The sequence below is a fragment of the Oryx dammah genome, unplaced genomic scaffold, assembly GCF_014754425.2.
Source record: "Oryx dammah isolate SB20612 unplaced genomic scaffold, SCBI_Odam_1.1 HiC_scaffold_2, whole genome shotgun sequence".
Classification (NCBI taxonomy): domain Eukaryota; kingdom Metazoa; phylum Chordata; class Mammalia; order Artiodactyla; family Bovidae; genus Oryx; species Oryx dammah.
Genome location: NW_024070186.1, coordinates 57451096 through 57472864, shown reverse-complemented (window position 1 = coordinate 57472864; position 21769 = coordinate 57451096). Strand labels below are relative to the sequence as shown.

General features: G+C 37.2%; 1 protein-coding gene across 2 annotated transcripts in view; it reads right to left on the bottom strand.

Annotated features, from left to right (window-relative positions):
* Positions 1-21769, bottom strand: part of SERPINI1 (serpin family I member 1) — an 82351-nt gene that overhangs the window by 19170 nt on the left and 41412 nt on the right. For both annotated transcript variants that reach the window (XM_040248323.1, XM_040248327.1), the window contains exons 2-6: positions 14235-14502; positions 12985-13215; positions 10968-11162; positions 8857-9061; positions 2129-2226 (exon numbers count right to left, since the gene is read on the bottom strand). In XM_040248323.1, the coding sequence (XP_040104257.1) occupies positions 2129-2226; positions 8857-9061; positions 10968-11162; positions 12985-13215; positions 14235-14484 (979 nt within the window). In that variant the 5' untranslated portion in view covers positions 14485-14502. The remainder of the gene's footprint in view (positions 1-2128; positions 2227-8856; positions 9062-10967; positions 11163-12984; positions 13216-14234; positions 14503-21769) is intronic.

Genomic DNA, 21769 nt, shown 5'->3' with positions numbered 1-21769 from the left:
TGATTTCAAATCTGCACTAATATGTACATTTATGCTCTACTGTCCCTGACAGTAGAGGCAATAAAATATTACCTTATAAACCTTCCAGATATGTGAAAAAATTTAAGCCACACTGATCACAATAATTAATTTGCCACTACAATGATACTCCCTCAGGACTGAAAAGCAGCAAATATTCTCTGTGTGTGAAATAACTACCTAGATGTTTGGGTGAGACAATGAGGAATCTCTAATCAAACTGAAAATAGAGCCATGGTAAGAAAGCAAAATATACTTATCCAGTTGGAATTTGGCCAGTATAGCAGACAAATTCTCTGAATTCCTAAGGAAAGGAGCATAAGAACTTTAAATTATCCTATGCTTGAACCATGAATATATTTCTGACTCAAGTACAATGTACCCATTACCTTCTGAATCTCCACTAGTCCTATCTTCTTGACAACCCTACTCAAAAGTTCAGAGCCCTAGAAGCCTGGATGTGAGCCATGAGGACCTTTCCTCAGGGAACATTCACTTCTCTCATGAGGACAGGAACATTCATATAGTAGACATGTAGAAAAGTTCTATTAGTGTTTGGGATGTAAGTTGTCTAAATGACGGGTAGAAGTTGTGGTATTGAATACATCAGTATCATCTCATTGCTAGAAGCTGAATACTGGTTAGAAAACAATCTTCCCAAGCCAAAACTTGGAGGATAAAGCCTTTTTCCATTGTAGACTCCTTGAGAAATTCTTGAAAGCTATGCACCTGCTACCTCTGCCCTGTCTCTCTCTCTTGTACACACACACATACACACCCATGCACACCTATATGTAATTTCAGGGGTGGAGGCATCCACTTCTCTAAATTCGTCCATGAGCCTTCACACTCCAGGTTGAGAAGCTATTATTCAGTCAGCTTGATTTTTCTATAGGTTGCTGCTTCAGGAGAGAAAAATCTAAATTATTTCCTATAAACACATGAAAGGCTAAGGAATTTTTTTTTAATCACCTCTACTCTCTCTATAGTTGGAGACTTTGATTCAATAAATTGATTATAAAGAAGCCCTACACACAGTCAGTATCTTTTTTCTTGATATATATCTGTCTTTATCTCATCAGAAAAAGGATTATTTCTCATGTTCTATAGAAATAATGGAAAATAATTATCTAATCTAACTAAGACTTATACTCACAAGTGTCTTAGAATTGGCTGCTGTAAAGTATTTCCAAAAGAACTGTACATTTCTTAGTACCTTAACATTACTATTACTAATATGTTAATATTTTTAACTTGATCAAATTAAGAAATCAAATAATTTAACTGCTTGTTTTCCTGTGGGATATTTAAAATAAATTACTCAACAGCTAATATGCCAAGTATATTTGAAGCTATTTCTTCAAAACCACTGTTTTTTATTGAAGACTTAGGACAATATTTAGGAGAAGGCAATGGCAACCCACTTCAGTACTCTTGCCTGGAAAATCACATGGACGGAGGAGCCTGGTAGGCTGCAGTCTATGGGGTCATGAAGAGTCGGACACAACTGAGCGACTTCACTTTCACTTTTCACTTTCCTGCATTGGAGAAGGAAATGGAAACCCACTCCAGTTTTCTTGCCTGGAAAATCTCAGGGACGGCGGAGCCTGGTGGGCCGTTGTCTGTGGGGTCGCACAGAGTCGGACACGACTGAAGCAACTTAGCAGCAGCAGCAGCAGGACAATATTTACATTATCTCACAAGTGTTCTTTTTAAAACATCTAGTTCTCACAATAGGTACTCAGTTATCCTTTCTTCCTTCTTTCTTTCCTATATGATTTATTATAACCAGATATATTGAGATATTCAATCAACACATCTATTGATTATCTACAAGGCATTCTGTCAGATGTTATAAGATGTATAAGACAGGTCTTCTGGAGAATATAATCTACTGTCAAAGATAAGACATGAATCAGAATAACATAAATTTAATGTTATGACTGTATTTATAATTTTCTTATAGAAGTTAAATATATTCGCTATATTTATCTGGCAATTGATAAATATATTTTACCTCAGAAATCTGTAATAAACAGAGGCTTCACCATCATCATTATAAAAAAGCTTTTTGGAATATATATTTTTTAAATTGATGTTTATTTCCTACCAGACAAGGCTGTCAGATTTGCATTTTTGATGAAAACTTCAGTTACTCCAAGAGCCTTCAAAACATCTTTTAAATCAATTTCCTGTTCCACTGTGAACCTGGAGAACATAGAGGGGAAGAAGTATTTAGTTACAGCATATTGTTACCTGGGACAAGAATAAAATGTTAGATACGTTGATTTTTTAAAAGTCTATTTTATAGAGGATAAATTATGATAAACCTGGCTTTTGACTGCATGTAGCATTTGATTATTATTGTAAAAAGAGGGAATATTAAAAAGAATAACAACAGAATAGTATTACGTTAATAAATAGGAAGCCATGTTGGTCTTAATATGAAATCTCTTCCAAATCAATGCATTGTATCACCAATATTTCCAGTGAAAAATATGGACCAGCCATGACTGTATTAATAAACAACCACAGTTTTTAAAAGCAAAGGCTTTTTATAAATTTTTTATAAAATGTGAAAACAGCTGGTTAGTACTAACTATTTGCTTTTTAAAATATGTTGCCTTCTAATCAAAACATCATAAATACAAGTTTTTAGGCAATGAGTTGTGTCCTTAAAAAGCTAAGTCTGTAACAGTCACTAAATGTTATACTAGCATCATTTCTGATTTTCTGGTTTTAAGAAAAATGACAAGAGAATAGTTGCTATAAACAAGAGGAATGATCAGGAGAAAACCAATAGATGAGTAAATGTATAGCAAACATATTAATGTTGTCTATATCCAACAGTTTAACTTGCACTCAAACACTGTTTACTTTGATACCACAAAAAGCAGATAGTGACTGTGAAAATAAAAAGCGGGATGAGTAGAAAAATATACTGCAGAATATATTCAATGACTTGAGTGAAATTTTAAAGTGTTTTCTGTGTATGCTTCGTCATTTATTTATTTGTTCGTTTATTTATTGGTCACAGATGGAGCTTACTATACAATAGAAACTTTTCCAACAGTATGCTGCTAAGTCGCTTCAGTCGTGTCTGACTCTGTGTGACCCCATAGACGGCAGCCTCCACCATCCCTGGGATTCTCCAGGCAAGAGTACTGGAGTGGGCTGCCATTTCCTTCTCCAATGCATGAAAGTGAAAAGTGAAAGGGAAGTCGCTCAGTCTTGTCCGACTCTTCACGGAGAGCAGCCTATCAGGCTTCTCCGCCCATGGGATTCCAACAGTATAAAATAGATCAATAAAAACAGATTAATTTAAATATCACTACAGCCCTTTGAGGTAGGTATTATTATCTTCAGTTAATATTAGAGGAAACTGAGGGGCAGAGAAATGAAATAAGTTGATTAAGTTGTGATGGTGGTGGTTTAACTCTTTGAGACCCCATGGAAGGTAGACCACCCAGCTCCTCTGTCCATGGAATTTCCCAGGCAAGAATACTGGCGTGGGTTGCCATTTCCTTCTCCAGGGGATCTTCCCAACCCAGGGGTCAAACCAAGGTCTCCTGCATTGCAGATTCTTTACCGCTGAGCCACCAAGGGAGCTCCACCTTGGATCATGGCTAATAAGTGGCAGAGCTGAGATATGATCCAGGTAGTGTGTATACCCTGATCCGCCTAAAGTAGGGACACGAAGGAAGATGTCAGTAAAAAATATCCTTTTTACTTCTTAAAACCAGCTTTGTTTGTTTCACACTTCTGAGGCTGTTCAGATGAAGATGCTATTTGATAGAGACTGATTTTGGGCAAGTTCCCTAATTTCTGAGCCTCGATTTTGGGGTGCAGAAAATGGCAATAATAATGCCTACTTCACAGTATCGTTGAGGAGATTAAATCAGGTTTCCAAATGTCTTAGGACAGCGCTATCATGTAGGAGGCATGAAATAAAGGGCAGATACTGTTAACAGTACTTACTATGTTGCAGCTATGTGTAACATTTACACTGAGTGTTTACCAAGTCCCAGTGCAGTGCAGTGCTAAGTCGCTTTAGTCATTTCCGATTTTGGGGGACCCTATGGACTGTAGCTTACCAGGCTCTTCTCTCTGTGGGGTTTTCCAGGCAAGAATACTGGAGTGGGTTTTCATTTCCTTCTCCAGGGGATCTTCCCTACTTAGGGATCAAACCCACGTCCCTTACGTCTCCTGCACTGGCAGGAGAGTTTTTACCATTAGCGCTACTGCCACCATGTCCTGGGCGCTGTGCAAGTTCCTTTATGCTTAGAATCTCATCTAATCATCCCTGTGATAATCTCACGCAGTCCTATGAGATAGATATTATTATCTCTGTTCCACAGAAGAATAAACAGGAAGTTCAACAACCCTAAGCAACTTGCCCTAATCACACAGCTAGTAGGTGGCAGAATAAAGATATGAGCTGAGATTTTCCTGACTGAAAAGTCCCCCCACCATTAATCACCATAATTCCAACAATGGCTTCTTTAAAAACAGACAAACAAGCTACAGGAAGATTTTACATTTCACCCACTGATTTTAAAAATAAAAAGCCACAACACTGCTTTTTTTTAAACCACAAGGCATGGCTGTTTTTGTAAAGGCATTTGATGTAATCTTGTATTTGCAACTTTCTATTATATCTGAATAAATTAAAGAGGTATGTGGAGGGCAGAAACACTGGAGATTATGTGAAGCAAGTGTTAGAAAAGAACAAATATATATTACATATAAGGACATTTGTAAAAAAATATATATATGTGTAAGAATCAATCAAACCCTCTGTAGAAAAATCTAATAAAAGCATTCATGTTAAAGAACAAAATCAGATGGCTTATGCACCGGTTTTCTTTTAAGGCATGGAACTGAAATGCTTTATTAGTAGACAAGCATTTCAAAGTAGCAGGATGGTTTCTCATTACAAAATAGAGAACCACTTATCCTTTGATTTCTAGCACTCTGATCATAAATGAAAAATCTGAGACTACAAAGGTCAGAGTGGAAAGATACTACAGCCAGTCCATCTGCATTCCAAGTAGAGATTTGATTCTGATGTTAGAAAAAGCTTTTTATACCTAAACTGTATCAGTAAAACCAGAAAAGTAAAAATATATAATTAAGATGGCAATTTCATTAGAATCAGGTTTTAAAAATCCTACTTAGAGATAGATTAACAAAAGATAAATACTAGGACTTAGAAGTAAACAATAGTAATAACCGATAATAATTACATGACCATTACTTTAGGGCAGGCATTACTCCACAGTGCTTTTAAAATATTTTACATATATTATGCATATATAAATAATATATATTTTATATAGTAGCCAAATTATATTTTCTAACATGGATAAATTGGAAGAATATTTGGCAATCTCATTTAAATCTTAGAGATGTATGTATGACTTTGTATAAACCTTGTGGTATTTCACTGGATTTGTTAATATCACATAGAGATAGAAATCTTACCCTCTTCTGAACAGATTCTTGTATTTTGGATAAAAATGTAATTTCAATTCAGCATCTGATTCCTGTAGGATTTATTGTTCAGGGGAAAAAAATAACAATACAAAAGTAATTGCCTTTTCCACTCTCCCCCAACCCCCAAATACCCTATGCCTCTTAAGGAAAGCATTTTAAATAAATTTGTATAAAATCTGATATCAGTTCAGTTCAGTTCAGTCACTCAGTCGTGTCCTACTCTTTGTGACCCCAATGAATTGCAGCACGCCAGGCCTCCCTGTCCATCACCAATCTGATATAATAGAAAGTAAATACCTGTCAGATAGGATCAGAATGTGGGCAAATTCAGAAATACTAAATTCAATTCTTACAGTAATGTCTCCATGTGAAAAAACAAACAAACAAGCTATATAAGCCCTTTAAGACAGACACTTGAGTAAAGCTGGAACACAACTATTAGAAAATTTTTACCTTTGCTAAAATTAAAGTCACATAAATCATTACCCTAATCATTACCCTCAATGAACATTTGCTGGGTCCTAAAGCTGTAAAATGGAGGGGTGGATGGTTCCCATTGATTATTACTGACACACTGGCATTTGAAAAGAGTCAATCTCTTAAAAAAGGAAACCCAATTTATCTTATGTAGCTATTTAGCCTCCCACTCTATGCATTAGCCATGCAGAAGGAGAACTGGTAGTACTTCTGGCAAAATGGATACATGGTAATTAACTGTGCCTAGTTTAGTAACAGGCATTAATATGAGCAAGCAAGCAAGCTAAACTATTTCATAATTGAAGAGTATCTCTTAGAAAATGAAAATTTAATTTTCTTCTGCTGCCGCATTCAATTTCTCAGTGGACAGGACCTGGAGGCCACATTTTCTAGTGAATATGGTTGAATTACAATATATGATACTGATTAAGCATTCATTTAGAATTCTTTTAAAATACCAAATAACTTTGCATCCTCATAGAATTATATATTTGAGGAAATGCTACAGTTAATTCATAGAATTTAGTAAAAGATGCATTAATTCTGTACTGAGTTTCTGATATCATCAAAAAGAATTCCTTATAAAATACAAGGGAAAATACAAAATTAATGATAAAAGGTCAGTAGATACGAGTTTAAATCAGATTTAGTTATTTAAAGATTAAAAGTAAATGGTTCCTTTAGAGTTAAGATACATTGTTCATATATTAAATTGTTGTTATTGTTCAGTTGTGTCCTACACTTTTGCAACCCCATGGACTACAGCCTGCCAAGTTCCTCTGTCTATGGGATTTCCCAGACAACAATTCTGGAGTGGGTTACCATTTCCTTCTCCAGGGGATCTTCGCAACCCAGTTAATGAACCCACGTCTTCTGCATTGGCAGGCAGACTCTTTACCAATGAGCCATCAGGGAAGCACTCATACTAAATAATAGACATAAATGATCACCTATTATAAAAACCCTTGGTTTTGTTTGTTAGATATTCATTGGCTATCTCTCCTTGAGAACAGAAATCTTTCTACATAAATGTATTATCATGGGAAGTTATACAAGTATCTTAGCCAGAAAGAAAAAAAATTGGGGTTATGATTACCTTAACTTTCATATGTAGACTATGAAATATATGGCTATATATTATGAATATACAACTTTAAAATAAAGTGCATATACAGTTCTAGCTAAAAATGTATATAGTTTCAAACAGTCTTCCATTAACAGAAACAAACATCAGCTAAAGTTTTGGAAAAATAAGTATTTATATAAAATGTAACTTTCAAATGATAATTCCTAATGTTATTAAAGGAATAAATATGAATTAGTTAATGCATTTTCGTATTCTTGCCGGAATAATCCCATAGACAGAGGAATCTGATGGGGTCGGGGCGTTGCAAAGCGTTGGACATGACTGAAGCTACTTAGCATGCATGCGTGCACAATGAACTTTAGTAATTCAGTTTTAATACTAATATCTTATTTATCATCCTTCAGTATTCATATTAATCATGTTTTTAAAATTTTCTTAATATGGAATGAATATTGGAACCGTACTCCACATACACACATGTGCATACTTATTGGCTGTTTATCTCTGTCTTGTTTTCTAGCCTAGAATTTACACATTATGTTTATAAATTTGTTGTTTGTATTTACTGGTCTAGCTCCCCTATTAGGTTTTAAGGTATTCAGGGCAGAATAATATCTTCAGCTGGATTTGATTTTTGCAAACACTTATTGTGTTTCTAGGATGGGAGAGAGAACTGACTTTAAAGAATTTACAGACAAAAAAGCAAGACCTACAAAAAATTTAATTCTGCTATGGGATGGTAATTTGAGACTTCCCAGGTGGCACTAGTGGTAAAGAACCCACCTGCCAGTGCAAGAGACAGTAAGAGATGTGGGTTCAATCCTTGGGTCAGGAAGACCCCCTGGAGGAGGGCATGGCAACCCACACCAGTATTCGGCTTGGACAATCCCATGGACAGAGGAGCCTGCTGTCCTACAGTCCATACGGTCACAGAGAGTTGGACATGACTGAAGTGACTTGGCAAACATGCACAGTAACATAAGTGCATTGTCATAACAGGGAGGTGAATACATGAGGCAAAGTGAGGGTCATCTGCTCCATCACCTGGTTCTAGAAGAACTGGTGCCAGAGTTGTAACCTGAAGGCCAAGTAAACAATACCTGGCAAAGACTCCAAGAGGGCATTTTAGGTTAATGCAAAAATGTACATAGAGACCTAGAGGCATAAAAGGGCAGGTGACTGTGGAATAAGTACAAGCACACAGACAATACCTACTACAAAGGATTTGATATGGTGAGTGGTCAGAGAAAGGGTTGAGAAAGTGGATGGTAGTCAGAATATCTAGGCCCCGCATAGCTTTTATTCTTTCAGTCACAGGGAGAATTTTAAGCTTCTTCCTGCTTATTTATGATTGCATCTTAACACCTAAAACATGACTTGTTTGCACTTCCAACAAAGTAGAAAGTTATTTTCCCCCAGCTATTATCAACTTCAAATATTAATGAACTACCAGAAGACTGTCAATGCAAATGATATTCAGAGACAATCTATTGAAAAGTCTTCTAAAATTAAGCTAAGGATATTGACTCATATCTAAAACTTGGTCTTCATAAGTAGTACTGAATGAATCAATGAGTCAGCCTGTGTCTCTGGGCAGAACTGAATGAGTGTGAAAGAATACTTTTTAAAAAGATGAAGAAGGAGGAAAAGGAAAAGGAGGAAGAGAAGAGCAACACAAGACAAAATTCAAAAGCAGTGACAAGAGTTCCTCTGAGTCAGAACCCTCATTGATACCCTCTGCCCATGCTATCAGAGGGAGTTATACAGGAGTCTCTCACCTGGGCAGGTACACTTCCACCTTTTGCTTCTTCACAGAGTTTGCCCACTCTTCAATCAGCTGTGCTTTAACCAATGGCTCCAATGTGGCCAGTGGAACTTCCTGTCTGGACAATACCAGCATCATACTTATCGCATCTCCCTCATATGGTATTTCCAGGACTTGGTAGATGCCACCAGCTTCATTGGAGCCGTCACTAAATTCCCCTAAAAAGGACAGAAAGGAGATAAAAGGCCCCCATCAGGCTTGAATAAAATATTTAAATTTGTTATAACTTTCTTCCAAAATAATGTATAGAATATAAAAAATTCAGGCATCTGAGAAGAAGACAATTTATTTTAAAGCAGGCCCTAAAATTGTGATTCTTCAGCCCTACCAAATTAATTTTAGGATTTCCAGAATAGTTTCACATGTGTCATGGCATGTTCTCTAGACTTAACATTTTATTTTTAAGTGAGATACCTCAAATGAATATATTTTAAGGATATCATTAAAAAAATGAAAAGTCATGATTAGAAAAATAAAGCTCTGGATCCAAGTTGGATGTAAATCACATTTACCAATATCCACCTGATTTCTAAGAAGGGAAAAACTGACCATGTAATACCTGGTACTCTCACTCAGTCATGTCCAACTCTTTCTGACCCCATAGATCCTAGCCCGCCAGGCTCCTCTGTCCATAAAATTCTCCAGGGAAGAAAACTGGAGTGGGTTGCCATTCACTTCTCCAGAGGATCTTCTCAACCCAGGGATCATCCACCAAGGAAGCCTACTCTATTATTACCATAGCTAAAAGTTTTGAGGCCAAGGTAGCACAGCCATCATGAAATCTAGAGCATTTATGGTGATTAAAATCTCCAACTTAGATAATTAGGTAATTGGCTTAGTGTTCTATGAATTTAGCTAAATTGACCAGGCTTTCATTAATAATAATAATAAAGTCTTTAAAATAAATAACCCTGCAACTAGTTTAAATAACAAATGTAATGTTTTTGTTATGAATATTTTCATTTAACTGATATCCTCTAGACATCACATTAAATATTTTGGTTCTCAAAATTTTCCTTTCGTATTTTGACTGTTAATTTAATTAACTGTGATTATAATCTGTTACTTTTATAATGTACTTTTGCACAGAATAAAATATTTGTTCTAACATATATTTAGCTTTCGTATTTTGACTGTTAATTTAATTAACTGTGATTATAATCTGTTACTTTTATAATGTACTTTTGCACAGAATAAAATATTTGTTCTAACATATATTTAGCTTACTTACATTTCTGCTTAAGACAATAAATTATCACAGTTCAGCATGGTATGTAGAGAGGATTAGCACCCTAAACTTCTGAAAAGTCCAACAAAATATCCCTGAGAATAATGCCAAAGATGCTGACTTGTATCACAAATTACAGACGCTCAGTAAGTGAAACTATGAATAATTATGCCTGACCATGCATATTTATAGGCTTCCCAAGTGGCATAGTGGTAAAGAATCTGCCCTCCAGTGCAGCAGATGCGAGAGACATGGGTTCAATCCCTGGATCAGGAAGATCCCCTGGAGTGGAAATGGCAACCCACTTTACTATTCTGGCATGGGAAATCCTGAGAACAGAGGAGCCTGGTGGGCTAGAGTTCATGGAGTCTCAAAGAGTCAGACATGACTGAGAGACTAAGCGCATGCACACACACACACACACACACATACACAAGTCTGAAAGCAAAATTTTAAAAGAATGCTTATAGTTCAAAAAGTGATGGGTGTACAAATCAAGACCTGGGTAGAACATATGGTTCACTGAAAACTACCCCAAAGTGAATGGCTTTCTGGAGGAACTCAGAACATTCTTATACAAGGTCAGATATTTTCACATGAATAAAGCCACTCTGTATGTGTAATCAACTTCATAAGCTAAACATATTGGAAAACTGTCACAACATATAATATTCACTCAGGATCTAATCAAAAGTCTTTGAAAATGGGGCCAAGAAAATTGAATTGTAGTCCAAATCAGATTGACAAGAAATCTGAATAATGAATATTTCATGTTTTTTTCTTAGAAATTTGTTGATATACTGTAAGAAGAGAGAATAAAAGCCAAAATGTCTTACCATAATAAAATTCTCCTTGTTGGTACATCATTGGAATTTGGACTTCACTTTCATCATCTTTAGTGAAGGAAAAAGTTCTGGTATTTTCAGGTCTGAATTGTGACTTCCAGCTCCCCTTGAAATAGACAGCATTGATGAGGGCCAGATGAGTGACAGCATCAAAATCCCTTGGGGATACCAAATCTTTCAACAGACCTATTCAGGAAAAGACAAACGGATGAAAATCATATTAAATCAAAAGATGAAAGAATATCAAAAGATTGTCAAACTATCATCTGACAGAGTGATTAAAACTTTATACCATTGTAATATTTACAATAAAAATTAAAAGTACTCTAACTTTCAAAGGAAAAAATGTTATACACACACACACACACACACACACACACACTTACAGACTAAGGGAATCTAAAACACCCACATCACCTAAAATAACACTAGTAGTATTCTGACATTTGCACAAACTAGAGAACCACATACAACAGAATCTCAGGCTTCACTACTCCCTAGTTGCAATGATAAATGTAAAACTCAACATGGAGTGTGCATGTGCTCAGTAGCTCAGTCGTGTCTGACTCTGTGACCCTGTGGACTATAGCCTGCCATGCTCCTCTGTCCATAGAATTTTTCAGACAAAAATACTGGAGTGGGTAGCCATTCCCTTTTCTGGGGGCTCTTCCCAACCCACGGTAGAACCCAGTCTCCTGCATTGGCAGGCAGATTCTTTACCACTGAGCTACCTGGAAAGTCCCCCAACACAGAGTAAGCATTCAACAAACATTTCTAAGTTTACTCTTGTACAATGTATATAATTTAAATGTCATCCAGTTCAAATGGTTTCCCCATGTACATTGGATATCTTTTTACCAAATGTAACAACTGCTTCTGAGTAAGTGAAAACAGATGTGTAAAAGCCAGTTTAACTCATGATATCTTATTTCTTATCATTTAAATGTTCCTATCTAAATCTGTTGTGAAAGACTTTGGGACTTTAGTGATGGCTGAAATTGTTTAAGGGGAGTTTGGAATTAAACAGCTTTCAATAATTCAGTCTGATGCAGGTGAATTATTATTCTTAACTTACTCTCTGAATGTTAAAACACAATTGTATTTCTTTTATGTTACATTTTAATCTCATAGTTAGAAACCATAGAACCAATATTCGCTTGGTACTCTCTCATTTTATTAGTTAGCACTTTTTTTTTTAAGTCAGCATTTTGGGGATTATGGGACAAAAAGTATGTGATCAGGGTCTTTTGTTGTTGCTGTTCCAGCATTAAATGTATTAAGACTAATATTATTTTTGGAGTCTTGACAACATGAGTTAATTAATTTAATGAACAGCCAAAGTAATCTACTTTCAATTTGGTCTTATTTTTTTTTATTCCAATTTCAATTATTTTGTTGGTAAAATTGGAAAAATAAATAGTAACATATGAAACATTTGGAGAGTTTGAATACATTTGGATAACAAGATTTAGAAATAAAAATTAAAACAAATGCATCTTTTTCTAATCCCTTTCCATTTATTTGACTTAAAATGGGATTCTCTTTTTAAAAGGAATCCTGTATCATTTTTTGATTACCAATTAAGTTCTATGGTTTAAAAGTCAACAAATATCTTTAAACTCTCTTATTCTATTTTAATCACACTGTTAAGAGAGTCACCAACTGTCATTCTAAATAGTATCTAACTTATGAAACAGCTCTAGTAAAATTCCATACAGTAATAAGATTACTGTTCAGATGAAACTCACCAACTGGAGACACACATTTCATATTAATTTATCAGTGCCAATATTCTATTTATGTCAAAAGATTTAACATGTTTCTCCAATGTTTATTCATGAACAAGGTTTCTAAAATCGGTTGTAATCTATATAAAACAATTAGTAGATACTCAACTAAATGCAATCTAACACTCAAAATGTAAAAGGAACAAAGGGACAAATAATGTCAGAAGTAAAAGAAAGTTCAAACTAAGCTATTAGAGAAAGAAAGGAGCCAAATGACTTACTGTTTGTGTTATTCTCCACCCACTTATTGATATAATTGGCCACAGCTACATTTTGACTGAAGTCCACATGATTGACTTCTGCATTAAAATACTTTTTTATCATTTGCAAAAACTCTTCACTGATATGAAATCCATTTTGTACAAAGAGGGAATTGGCAATTTTCATCACATACTGACTCTCTTCAGCAGTTACCGTGTGAGAAAGATCCTTCAAGAAGGAAAATTCTTCACCTGCAAAATGACCAAGGATAAGTTCATTAGTGGAACAAACACAGTGAAAGATCCTGGAGAGTGGAAGAGCATGAAAATACAGCAAGGAGGATTAAGAGAACAGGCCCATAGAAAAAGCACTGGCTTCTTCCCCACACTGACATGGTGAGGAAGTTGCAAGATTTGTGCAGTTTCTAGATGTTCAAATTAACTTTTGCAGTTTTATTACTGATATTATTTTTATTTTTTATTGATTATTTATCTATAAAGTAGAGATATTTTTTTTTAAGTACTTAGGTTACTTTAAATTAGTCATAATTATCAGAAATATGAATTAATTTTTATTATCTAGTTTAAAAATCAAAATATTTCTTTAAATTTTACTTTTAGTAAACTTTTTAACTTTATAAATAGAAAATCCAGTCAAAACTGTATTAACTCTCAAGTTTTTAATGCATTAATTCATATATATATTAGAAATATTAAATAGAAACTGTACATCATAGCAAAGTGATTACAATATACATTTTGGCTAGAAATTTTCTCCAATACAAAAGATTGTCATGATAGTATTATACAACATTCCAAAAAAATTTATGGTTGCTAGTTGAACAATGAAGATACAGTTGATTTTAAGTAAAAATTTCTGATATTTAGAGAATTTTTTCTGTAAAGCACTCCTAACAGTTGTAATTTCTCATTTATTTATGTGATAATTGATTAATTTATGCCTCTCTCTCTAAATTGGAAATGCCATCAGAGTAAGAACCATGTTTGCTTTTGTTAATCACAGTGAAGTTTATTTAAATAACAACAATGATAATAATAATAAAGATATCATTTTCTTAGATTAACTCAGCCAGGGATGCAGCTAAGAAAAAGAACTTTCTTGGGTTTCCTAATGCTTGTCTTACTCATACCATCTTAGTGAGACCACTTTCTTACCCTGTGTAAATACTGCTGCCTCAGATAAAGACAACACAATCGAGCTGAAAGCTAAAGTCAAACTATTTTGAGAAATCAAACCTAAGCACACTTACCATTTTTCAGGCTGTCATATCCCATTGAGTGACGGATTTCTTTCAGGGTAGACCCTTGGGCTCCAAGTTCCAACATTCCCATTGCAAGGGTGACACTCAATGGAGAGAAGAGAATATTTTCATCCTCCCCAGTGGCTCGAAGATGGTTATACATATTCACTGACAACTCAGCAATGGTTTCATCAGTGAAAGTGGTCCCTAAGGCCAAACTTTGCAGAACCAGCAACGAGAAGAGTCCAAGAAAAGCCATGCCGGAATAATCTCAAGCCTGGAGAACAATAATTTACGTATCAATTATTACCTCAGAGAAATGGAACCATAAAATAATAATAAAAATAATTTCTTGGAAAAGCTGTAAAGCAAACCAAAAGTTTTTAAACACATGCAGTGTTATTGTCTCTATAACAAAAGCTCATTAAGGGATTTGTTGGAAGATCCTATTAATCAATTAATAGTCAAATGAGCAAGTAATGCTGCTGAGTTCTGAGGATACTCCCAGGAACAAGATAGCCCTGGTCCCATCTTCATGAGGTTAAGTAGATATAGATACATATTTAACAATGTGTGGTGCAGCTAATTTATCAGTTTTCACAGCCTCATCATATATGAGGCTTCTTTGGTTGCTCGGATGGTAAAGAATCTGCCTGCAATGCAAGAGACCCAGATTTGATCTCAGGGTTGGGAAGACTCCCTAGAGAAGGAAATGGCAACCCACTCCAGTATTGCTGCCTGGAGAATTCCATGGACAGAGGAGCCTGGCTGGCTACAATCCATGGGGTCGCAAAGTCAGACATGACTGAGCGACTACCACTTTCATCATATATATTTTGGTCATGACTTTGAAACAGTTTATTCTAGCTAACACTAAACTATATAGGCCCAGGACAACCCAAGTGAAAACCAAAAAATATTTATAGGGTTTAAGATCAATTACTGAAGTCAGGCATTTTCAAATGCCCCTTTACTCATTTACTACAGTTTGATGGCACAGCTAGTAAAAAAAAAATCTGCCTGCAATGCAGCAGACCTGGGTTCAGTCCCTGGATTGGGAAGATCCCCTGGAGAAGGGAATGGCTTCCCACTCCAGTATTCTTGCCTGGAGAATCCCCATGGACAGAGAACCCTGGTGGGCTACTGGGGATACTACTCCCCCTGGCAGTCCAAGGGGTCACAAAGAATCAGACACAACTGAGCAACTCACATTTTCACATGAAATGAATGCACTAACTCTAGTTGGGTTACCAACTAGAGGAGAGATATCAGACACACACCTGCCAGGAGCCCCAGTTTACTCAGCCCAAGCTGCTGAACCCATAGGAAGTGGTAACCCTGAGAAAAAGCAGATTTGGCAGATCCTGTGTGGTTTTCCTTAGACATCAGTTCCTAGGAGGCTGCTGTCCTAGGTGCCTGTCTCTGTGCAGGGAGGAGCCTTGCTCCAGCAATACTATCATTTCATACTCAGGCTTATAGGACTATTTCAGCTTACACCAGTAAACTAGTGATTCTATTTAAATAACTATTCAAAATATCAAGCTCATCTGGCCCTTGAACCATTTTCTCTTGGGAAGAGAAAGCAGCGTCAGCGCCCAGATATCTTCGAATGATATTCCTGCCTTGTGGCAACTAGTGTTCCACATGCCCTGTCTCCCCACAAAGAGCCTGACTGGCACACACTGGAAACAGGATTGATTCCCTCTCTCCCGTATTCTGACACTTTGTCACTGTAGGCATCTGGAAGCTAAACTACCTATTCAAACAATTAAGTAGCTTCCTTGTTCTTGATATTTTTTAAAAAACAAATTATCATAAAAACAACAAGTAAAGTGGTAGTGAGCAAACACATTTGGAAAATTGTATTTAAATTAATATGACGCAAAACAGTCATTACTCAGTTAACAGAGTGAATACACATTTAATCTAAGAGCAGCATGCTTCCTACAGGTTTTTGAGTCAGAATGCCTTAACCAGTCCTGTAATATTTCTGATCAATTTCAGAGAACTGTGCCTAGTCATTCTGCAAATCCTTCATATTTTAGGGTTAAGTTTCAGGTATCAGTTTTTTGTCTGAGAAGTTTCAAATTCCCCCACACCCACACCCATCCCCCCACACACTTCGTGTGTGTGTGTGTGTGTGTGTGTGTGTGTGTGCATGGGCTTAGTCATGTCTTATTCTTTGCAACCCCAAGGACTGTACCCTGCCAGGCTCCTCTGTCCATGGAATTCTCCAGGCAAGAATATTGGAGTGGGTTGCCATGCCCTCCTCCAGGGGATCTTCCCAACCCATGGATCAGTACCCAAGTATCTCACATTGCAGGTGGTTTCTTTACTGTGTGAGCCACCAGGGAACCTCAGAAACACTGGAGTGGGTAGCCTATCCCTTCTTCAGAGGATCTTCCCAACTCGGGAACTAAACCAGAGTCTTCTGCATTGCAGACAGATTCTTTACCAGCTGAGCTACCAGGGAAGCTCACACATTTTGGAGTAGGTTTGAGTAATTTTTGCTTGTTTAGGAAGATAACATTTAGCCTGTATGTAAATATGAACTCTCACAACCATGCAGTGAGGAGGCCGAGAATGGCTACTGGTGGGAGATGAAGCGCATGGTTGCAGAACAGAGTCTGCCGTGAAAATAGCATCCAGATGCCAGGGCATAGCTGCCCTGTTGGTCCACAGACTTCAGCCACCATAGAGACTGATGTGGCATTCTCTTTTCCTCTGTCCCCTCCAGGGAAAATCAAAGTAGAAGATATGAGTTTTCTCTCTAGTTTCAGATGGAACAAATTTAGCATGTACTCTCTTAAGCTGAAAGAGAACTTAAAACATATCTAGTACTTAATACTGAAGATGTAATGGTATTTAGGGAAAGTCTGAAATCCAAATAGGGTTCAAAAGCCCATGCTCTACATCATGATACCATACTACTATCTGATGTGCCATCTTCACTCCACCCAGCAGAGACATGTTGTTTTCATTTAATGTTATCTAGTACAAGACCAGGAAATTAAAGTCACTATATGATAGCAGTATCTGTCATTCAATAACTCAGCTATTGGGATATGACTGCATTTAACATGGAAAAGAAATGCAAAAAAGCAAAATGGCTGTCTGAGGAGGCCTTACAAATAGCTGTGAAAAGAAGAGAAGCAAAAAGCAAAGGAGAAAAGGAAAGATATAAGCATCTGAATGCAGAGTTCCAAAGAATAGCAAGGAGAGATAAGAAAGCCTTCCTCAGCGATCAATGCAAAGAAATAGAGGAAAAGAACAGAATGGGAAAGACTAGAGATCTCTTCAAGAAAATTAGAGATACCAAGGGAACATTTCATGCAAAGATGGGCTCGATAAAGGACAGAAATGGTATGGACCCAACAGAAGCAAAAGATATTAAGAAGAAGTGGCAAGAATACACAGAAGAACTGTACAAAAAAAAATCTTCATGACCAAGAATATCACGATGGTGTGATCACTCACCTAGAGCCAGATATCCTGGAATGTGAAGTCAAGTGGGCCTTAGAAAGCATCACTATGAACAAAGCTAGTGGAGGTGATGAAATTCCAGGGGAGCTGTTTCAAATCCTGAAAGATGATGCTGTGAAAGTGCTGCACTCAATGTGCCAGCAAATGTGGACAACTCAGCAGTGGCCACAGGACTTGAAAAGGTCAGCTTTCATTCCAATCCCAAAGAAAGGCAATGCCAAAGAGTGCTCAAACTACCGCACAGTTGCACTCATCTCACATGCTAGTAAAGTAATGCTCAAAATTCTCCAAGCCAGGCTTCAGCAATACGTAAGCCGTGAACTTCCTGATGTTCAAGCTGGTTTTAGAAAAGGCAGAGGAACCAGAGATCAAATTGCCAACATCCACTGGATCATGGAAAAAGCAAGAGAGTTCCAGAAAAACATCTATTTCTGCCTTATTGACTATGCCAAAGCCTTTGACTGTGTGGATCACAATAAACTGTGGAAAATTCTGAAAGAGATGGGAATACCAGACCACCTGACCTGCCTCTTGAGAAACCTGTATGCAGGTCAGGAAGCAACAGTTAGAAATGGACATGGAACAACAGACTGGTTGCAAATAGGAAAAGGAGTACATCAAGGCTGTATATTGTCACCCTGCTTATTTAACTTATATGCAGAGTACATCATGAGAAACGCTGGACTGGAAGAAGCACAAGCTGGAATCAAGATTGCCAGGAGAAATATCAATAACCTCAGATATGCAGATGACACCACCCTTATGGCAGAAAGTGAAGAGGAACTAAAAAGCCTCTTGATGAAAGTGAAAGTGGAGAGTGAAAAAGTTGGCTTAAAGCTCAACATTCAGAAAACGAAGATCATGGCATCTGGTCCCATCACTTCATGGGAAACAGATGGGGAAAAAGTGGAAACACTGTCAGACTTTATTTTGGGGGCATCCAAAATCACTGCAGATGGTGACTGCAGCCATGAAATTAAAAGATGCTTACTCCTTGGAAGGAAAGTTATGACCAACTTAGATAGCATATTGAAAAGCAGAGACATTACTTTGCCAACAAAGTTCTGTCTAGTCAAGGCTATGGTTTTTCCTGTGGTCATGTATGGATGTGAGAGTTGGACTGTGAAGAAAGCTGAGAGCCGAAGAATTGATGCTTTTGAACTGTGGTGTTGGAGAAGACTCTTGAGAGTCCCTTGGACTGCAAGGAGATCCAACCAGTCCATTCTAAAGGAGATCAGTCCTGGGTATTCTTTGAAAGGACTGATGCTAAAGCTGAAACTCCAATACTTTAACTTCATGTGAAGAGTTGACTCACTGGAAAAGACTCTGATGCTGGGAGGGATTAGGGGCAGGAGGAGAAGGGGACGACAGAGGATGAGATGGCTGGATGGCATCACCGACTGGATGGACGTGAGTTTATGTGAACTTCGGGAGTTGGTGACGGACAGGGAGGCCTGGCGTGCTGAAATTCATGGGGTTGCAAATAGTCGGACACAACTGAGCGACTGAACTGAGTTGAACTGAACATGAGTGTTATATTTTAAGCTAATAAAAAGCCTTTATTCATATAAAAGCAAAACCTATTGCCAACCAATAAATATTTCAGGAAGTATGGCCAACACTATTGCATTTGTAGACATTTTTGTTTACTAATGTATGTGTGTGTGTGTGTGTGTTGGTTGCTCAGTCATGTCCCAATTCTTTGTTACCCCACAGACTGTAGCCAACCAGACTCCTCTGTCTGTGGAATTCTCCAGGCAAGAATACTGGAGTGGATAGAAATTCCCTTCTCCAGGACTAATGTATGTACCATGAGATAATAATAATAGCTGACATATGACATATGGCTTATGACAAGTCACGTGCATTCTGTGTCTTGGCTTCCTCATTCATTACATGAAGATATCAATCCCTACTCTGCACACTTATTAAAGAAAGGAGACAGTGTGTATGTTTGAAGCACTCATTTTATGCTAAAAGTTATACTAGTAAAGGACACTAGAAAATTATTAGAAAATATGTTTCCTAGGCTTATATAATTGCTAAGTCAAGCAAGAGATTGTAGAGACAAAATGAGCATTTTATCATTAGTGCTGGCCCACTGAATGCAGCACCATTACCGAGTCATTCAGCCAAGACTGATAGAGGTATCAGGAAGACACCAAAATTTATACGGACTGGCTCTTGTCTTCAATAAACTCACATCATTGTGCAACACTTTATGATCTATTACAGTGCTTCTCATCTTTTTAAGGAAAGAGGTACTCTTAAGAATCAGGTGAAGGGAAAATCATCTCAACAAATGCACGCATGGGGAACAGGACATTATGTTCACTGGCCAGGGTTTTTGCTGGCCTCGCATTAGGAATCCCTGATCTTCAGCAGATGGTCCATTGCAGAAAGAAGTGTTCGATGGACCCACAGCTCTGCAACACTGCCTTACTGGAGGAAAGAAATGTCCAAACCTATCATGTCCCTTCAAGCTTCTAGAGGATTCCTGGAAAGACCAGCCATATGTTTGTGAGACAGGGCTCTTCCCAGGGGAGTGAGCAGCAGGATACTGATTTACATGTTCTGCTAGAGAATTAGAAATTCTAATAAATTAGAAACTCTCTAGCAGAAGCAAGTGATATCAGGAAACTCCTTAATAAAGATTTAATGAACACTCCTCTGGAAACAGACATCTGATCTATAGTTAAGTGATTTTTCTTTCTTTTGAAGGCAAAATCACGTGCAAGCAAAATGAACTCTGCTAGCCTGATCCAGCTATTGTGATCTCACCTACTCTATCCTTGGTCCCTGCCCCCCTTCACCTCTGCTGCTTCTGACTCCTCCTGAGTGTTTTTGTTTTTTGTGTTTTTTTTCTCTGGATCTGTTCCTGACCTTCTCCATGTAATGCTATTCTTGTTCCTGCTGGTGAATGTCTCAAAACAAAAAAGTACTTTAACTATTGTTTCTATTCATATTATTCCCAAATAAGTAAAATTCTAACTCTGGCTTTATTTTTATCTTCATTTCCAATGTGCATTGCAAATCATTCTTGGGATATTTAGTCTTTGACTCTTGCCAGCATTTCAAATTCAAGGTGGCTCAAATAGGAATCTTTGTCTTATCAGTCAAACCCACCCTTTTTTATTTCCTTAAAATGTCAATGTCAAAGTCTTTGACTCTTCCCCATCTCTATTCCCCTTATGTTCAAGGAATGGTCAACACTTAATCCATACTGCATCCCTGACACTTCTCCTAGCCATCATCCCATGATCATTCCCCTGACCATGGTGGCAGTTTTTCCTTTTCATGCATTCCTAAGGACTCCACCAAGAACCCTCAGCCATTCTCTGAATTCCAGGCGACAGTCCTCATTCCAACAAGTGCATATCCTCCCAATGGACTGTCTTGATGTGCTGTTACAAACAGATATTCCTATATTTATAAAACCTTGAGATCACCCTTATGCCCGGAGACTAAACCCCCAAATCTTTAGTCTTGAATATAACTCACTGTTGTGCTATGCCAGCATTTCCTTCTATCCATTACTCTCCTTCCTGGATCCTGCATTTCTAGTGAGAATCCCTTTTGCAATACATATCCCAGAATTTCCCTCTCCTGTTTCTGGCTTGTATAGCTTTCTTTCTGGAACAACTTCAACCTGGTTCCATTTGTTCAAATCCTAACCACTTATCAGGGTTCCTAATCACTTCCTTTTCTTTTATGAATACCCTCCTAGTTCTTCAGTTAAAACATCTATTTCCCCTTTCTCTGAAATCTTGGCACATTTTATCTCTACCTCTCCAACAGCATGTACTACTGCTTCCTTCTATTACAGACAATTCTGTACATGTGTTCTCTCTTCTCCGAGGCTTTTTGAAAGCACAATAGAAGTATTTTCATCTTTTATATCTTAGGATAATCAGAATAAGCACCTAATGCATCCCACATATTAGGTGCCCAATAAATATCTGTGGAATGAATACAGCATGAGATCTAAAGGCCCACACAGCTGCATTAGAAGGAACAGCAAGAGTAGCTGCTGCTTCTACATTCTTGTGGCTAATTTAATT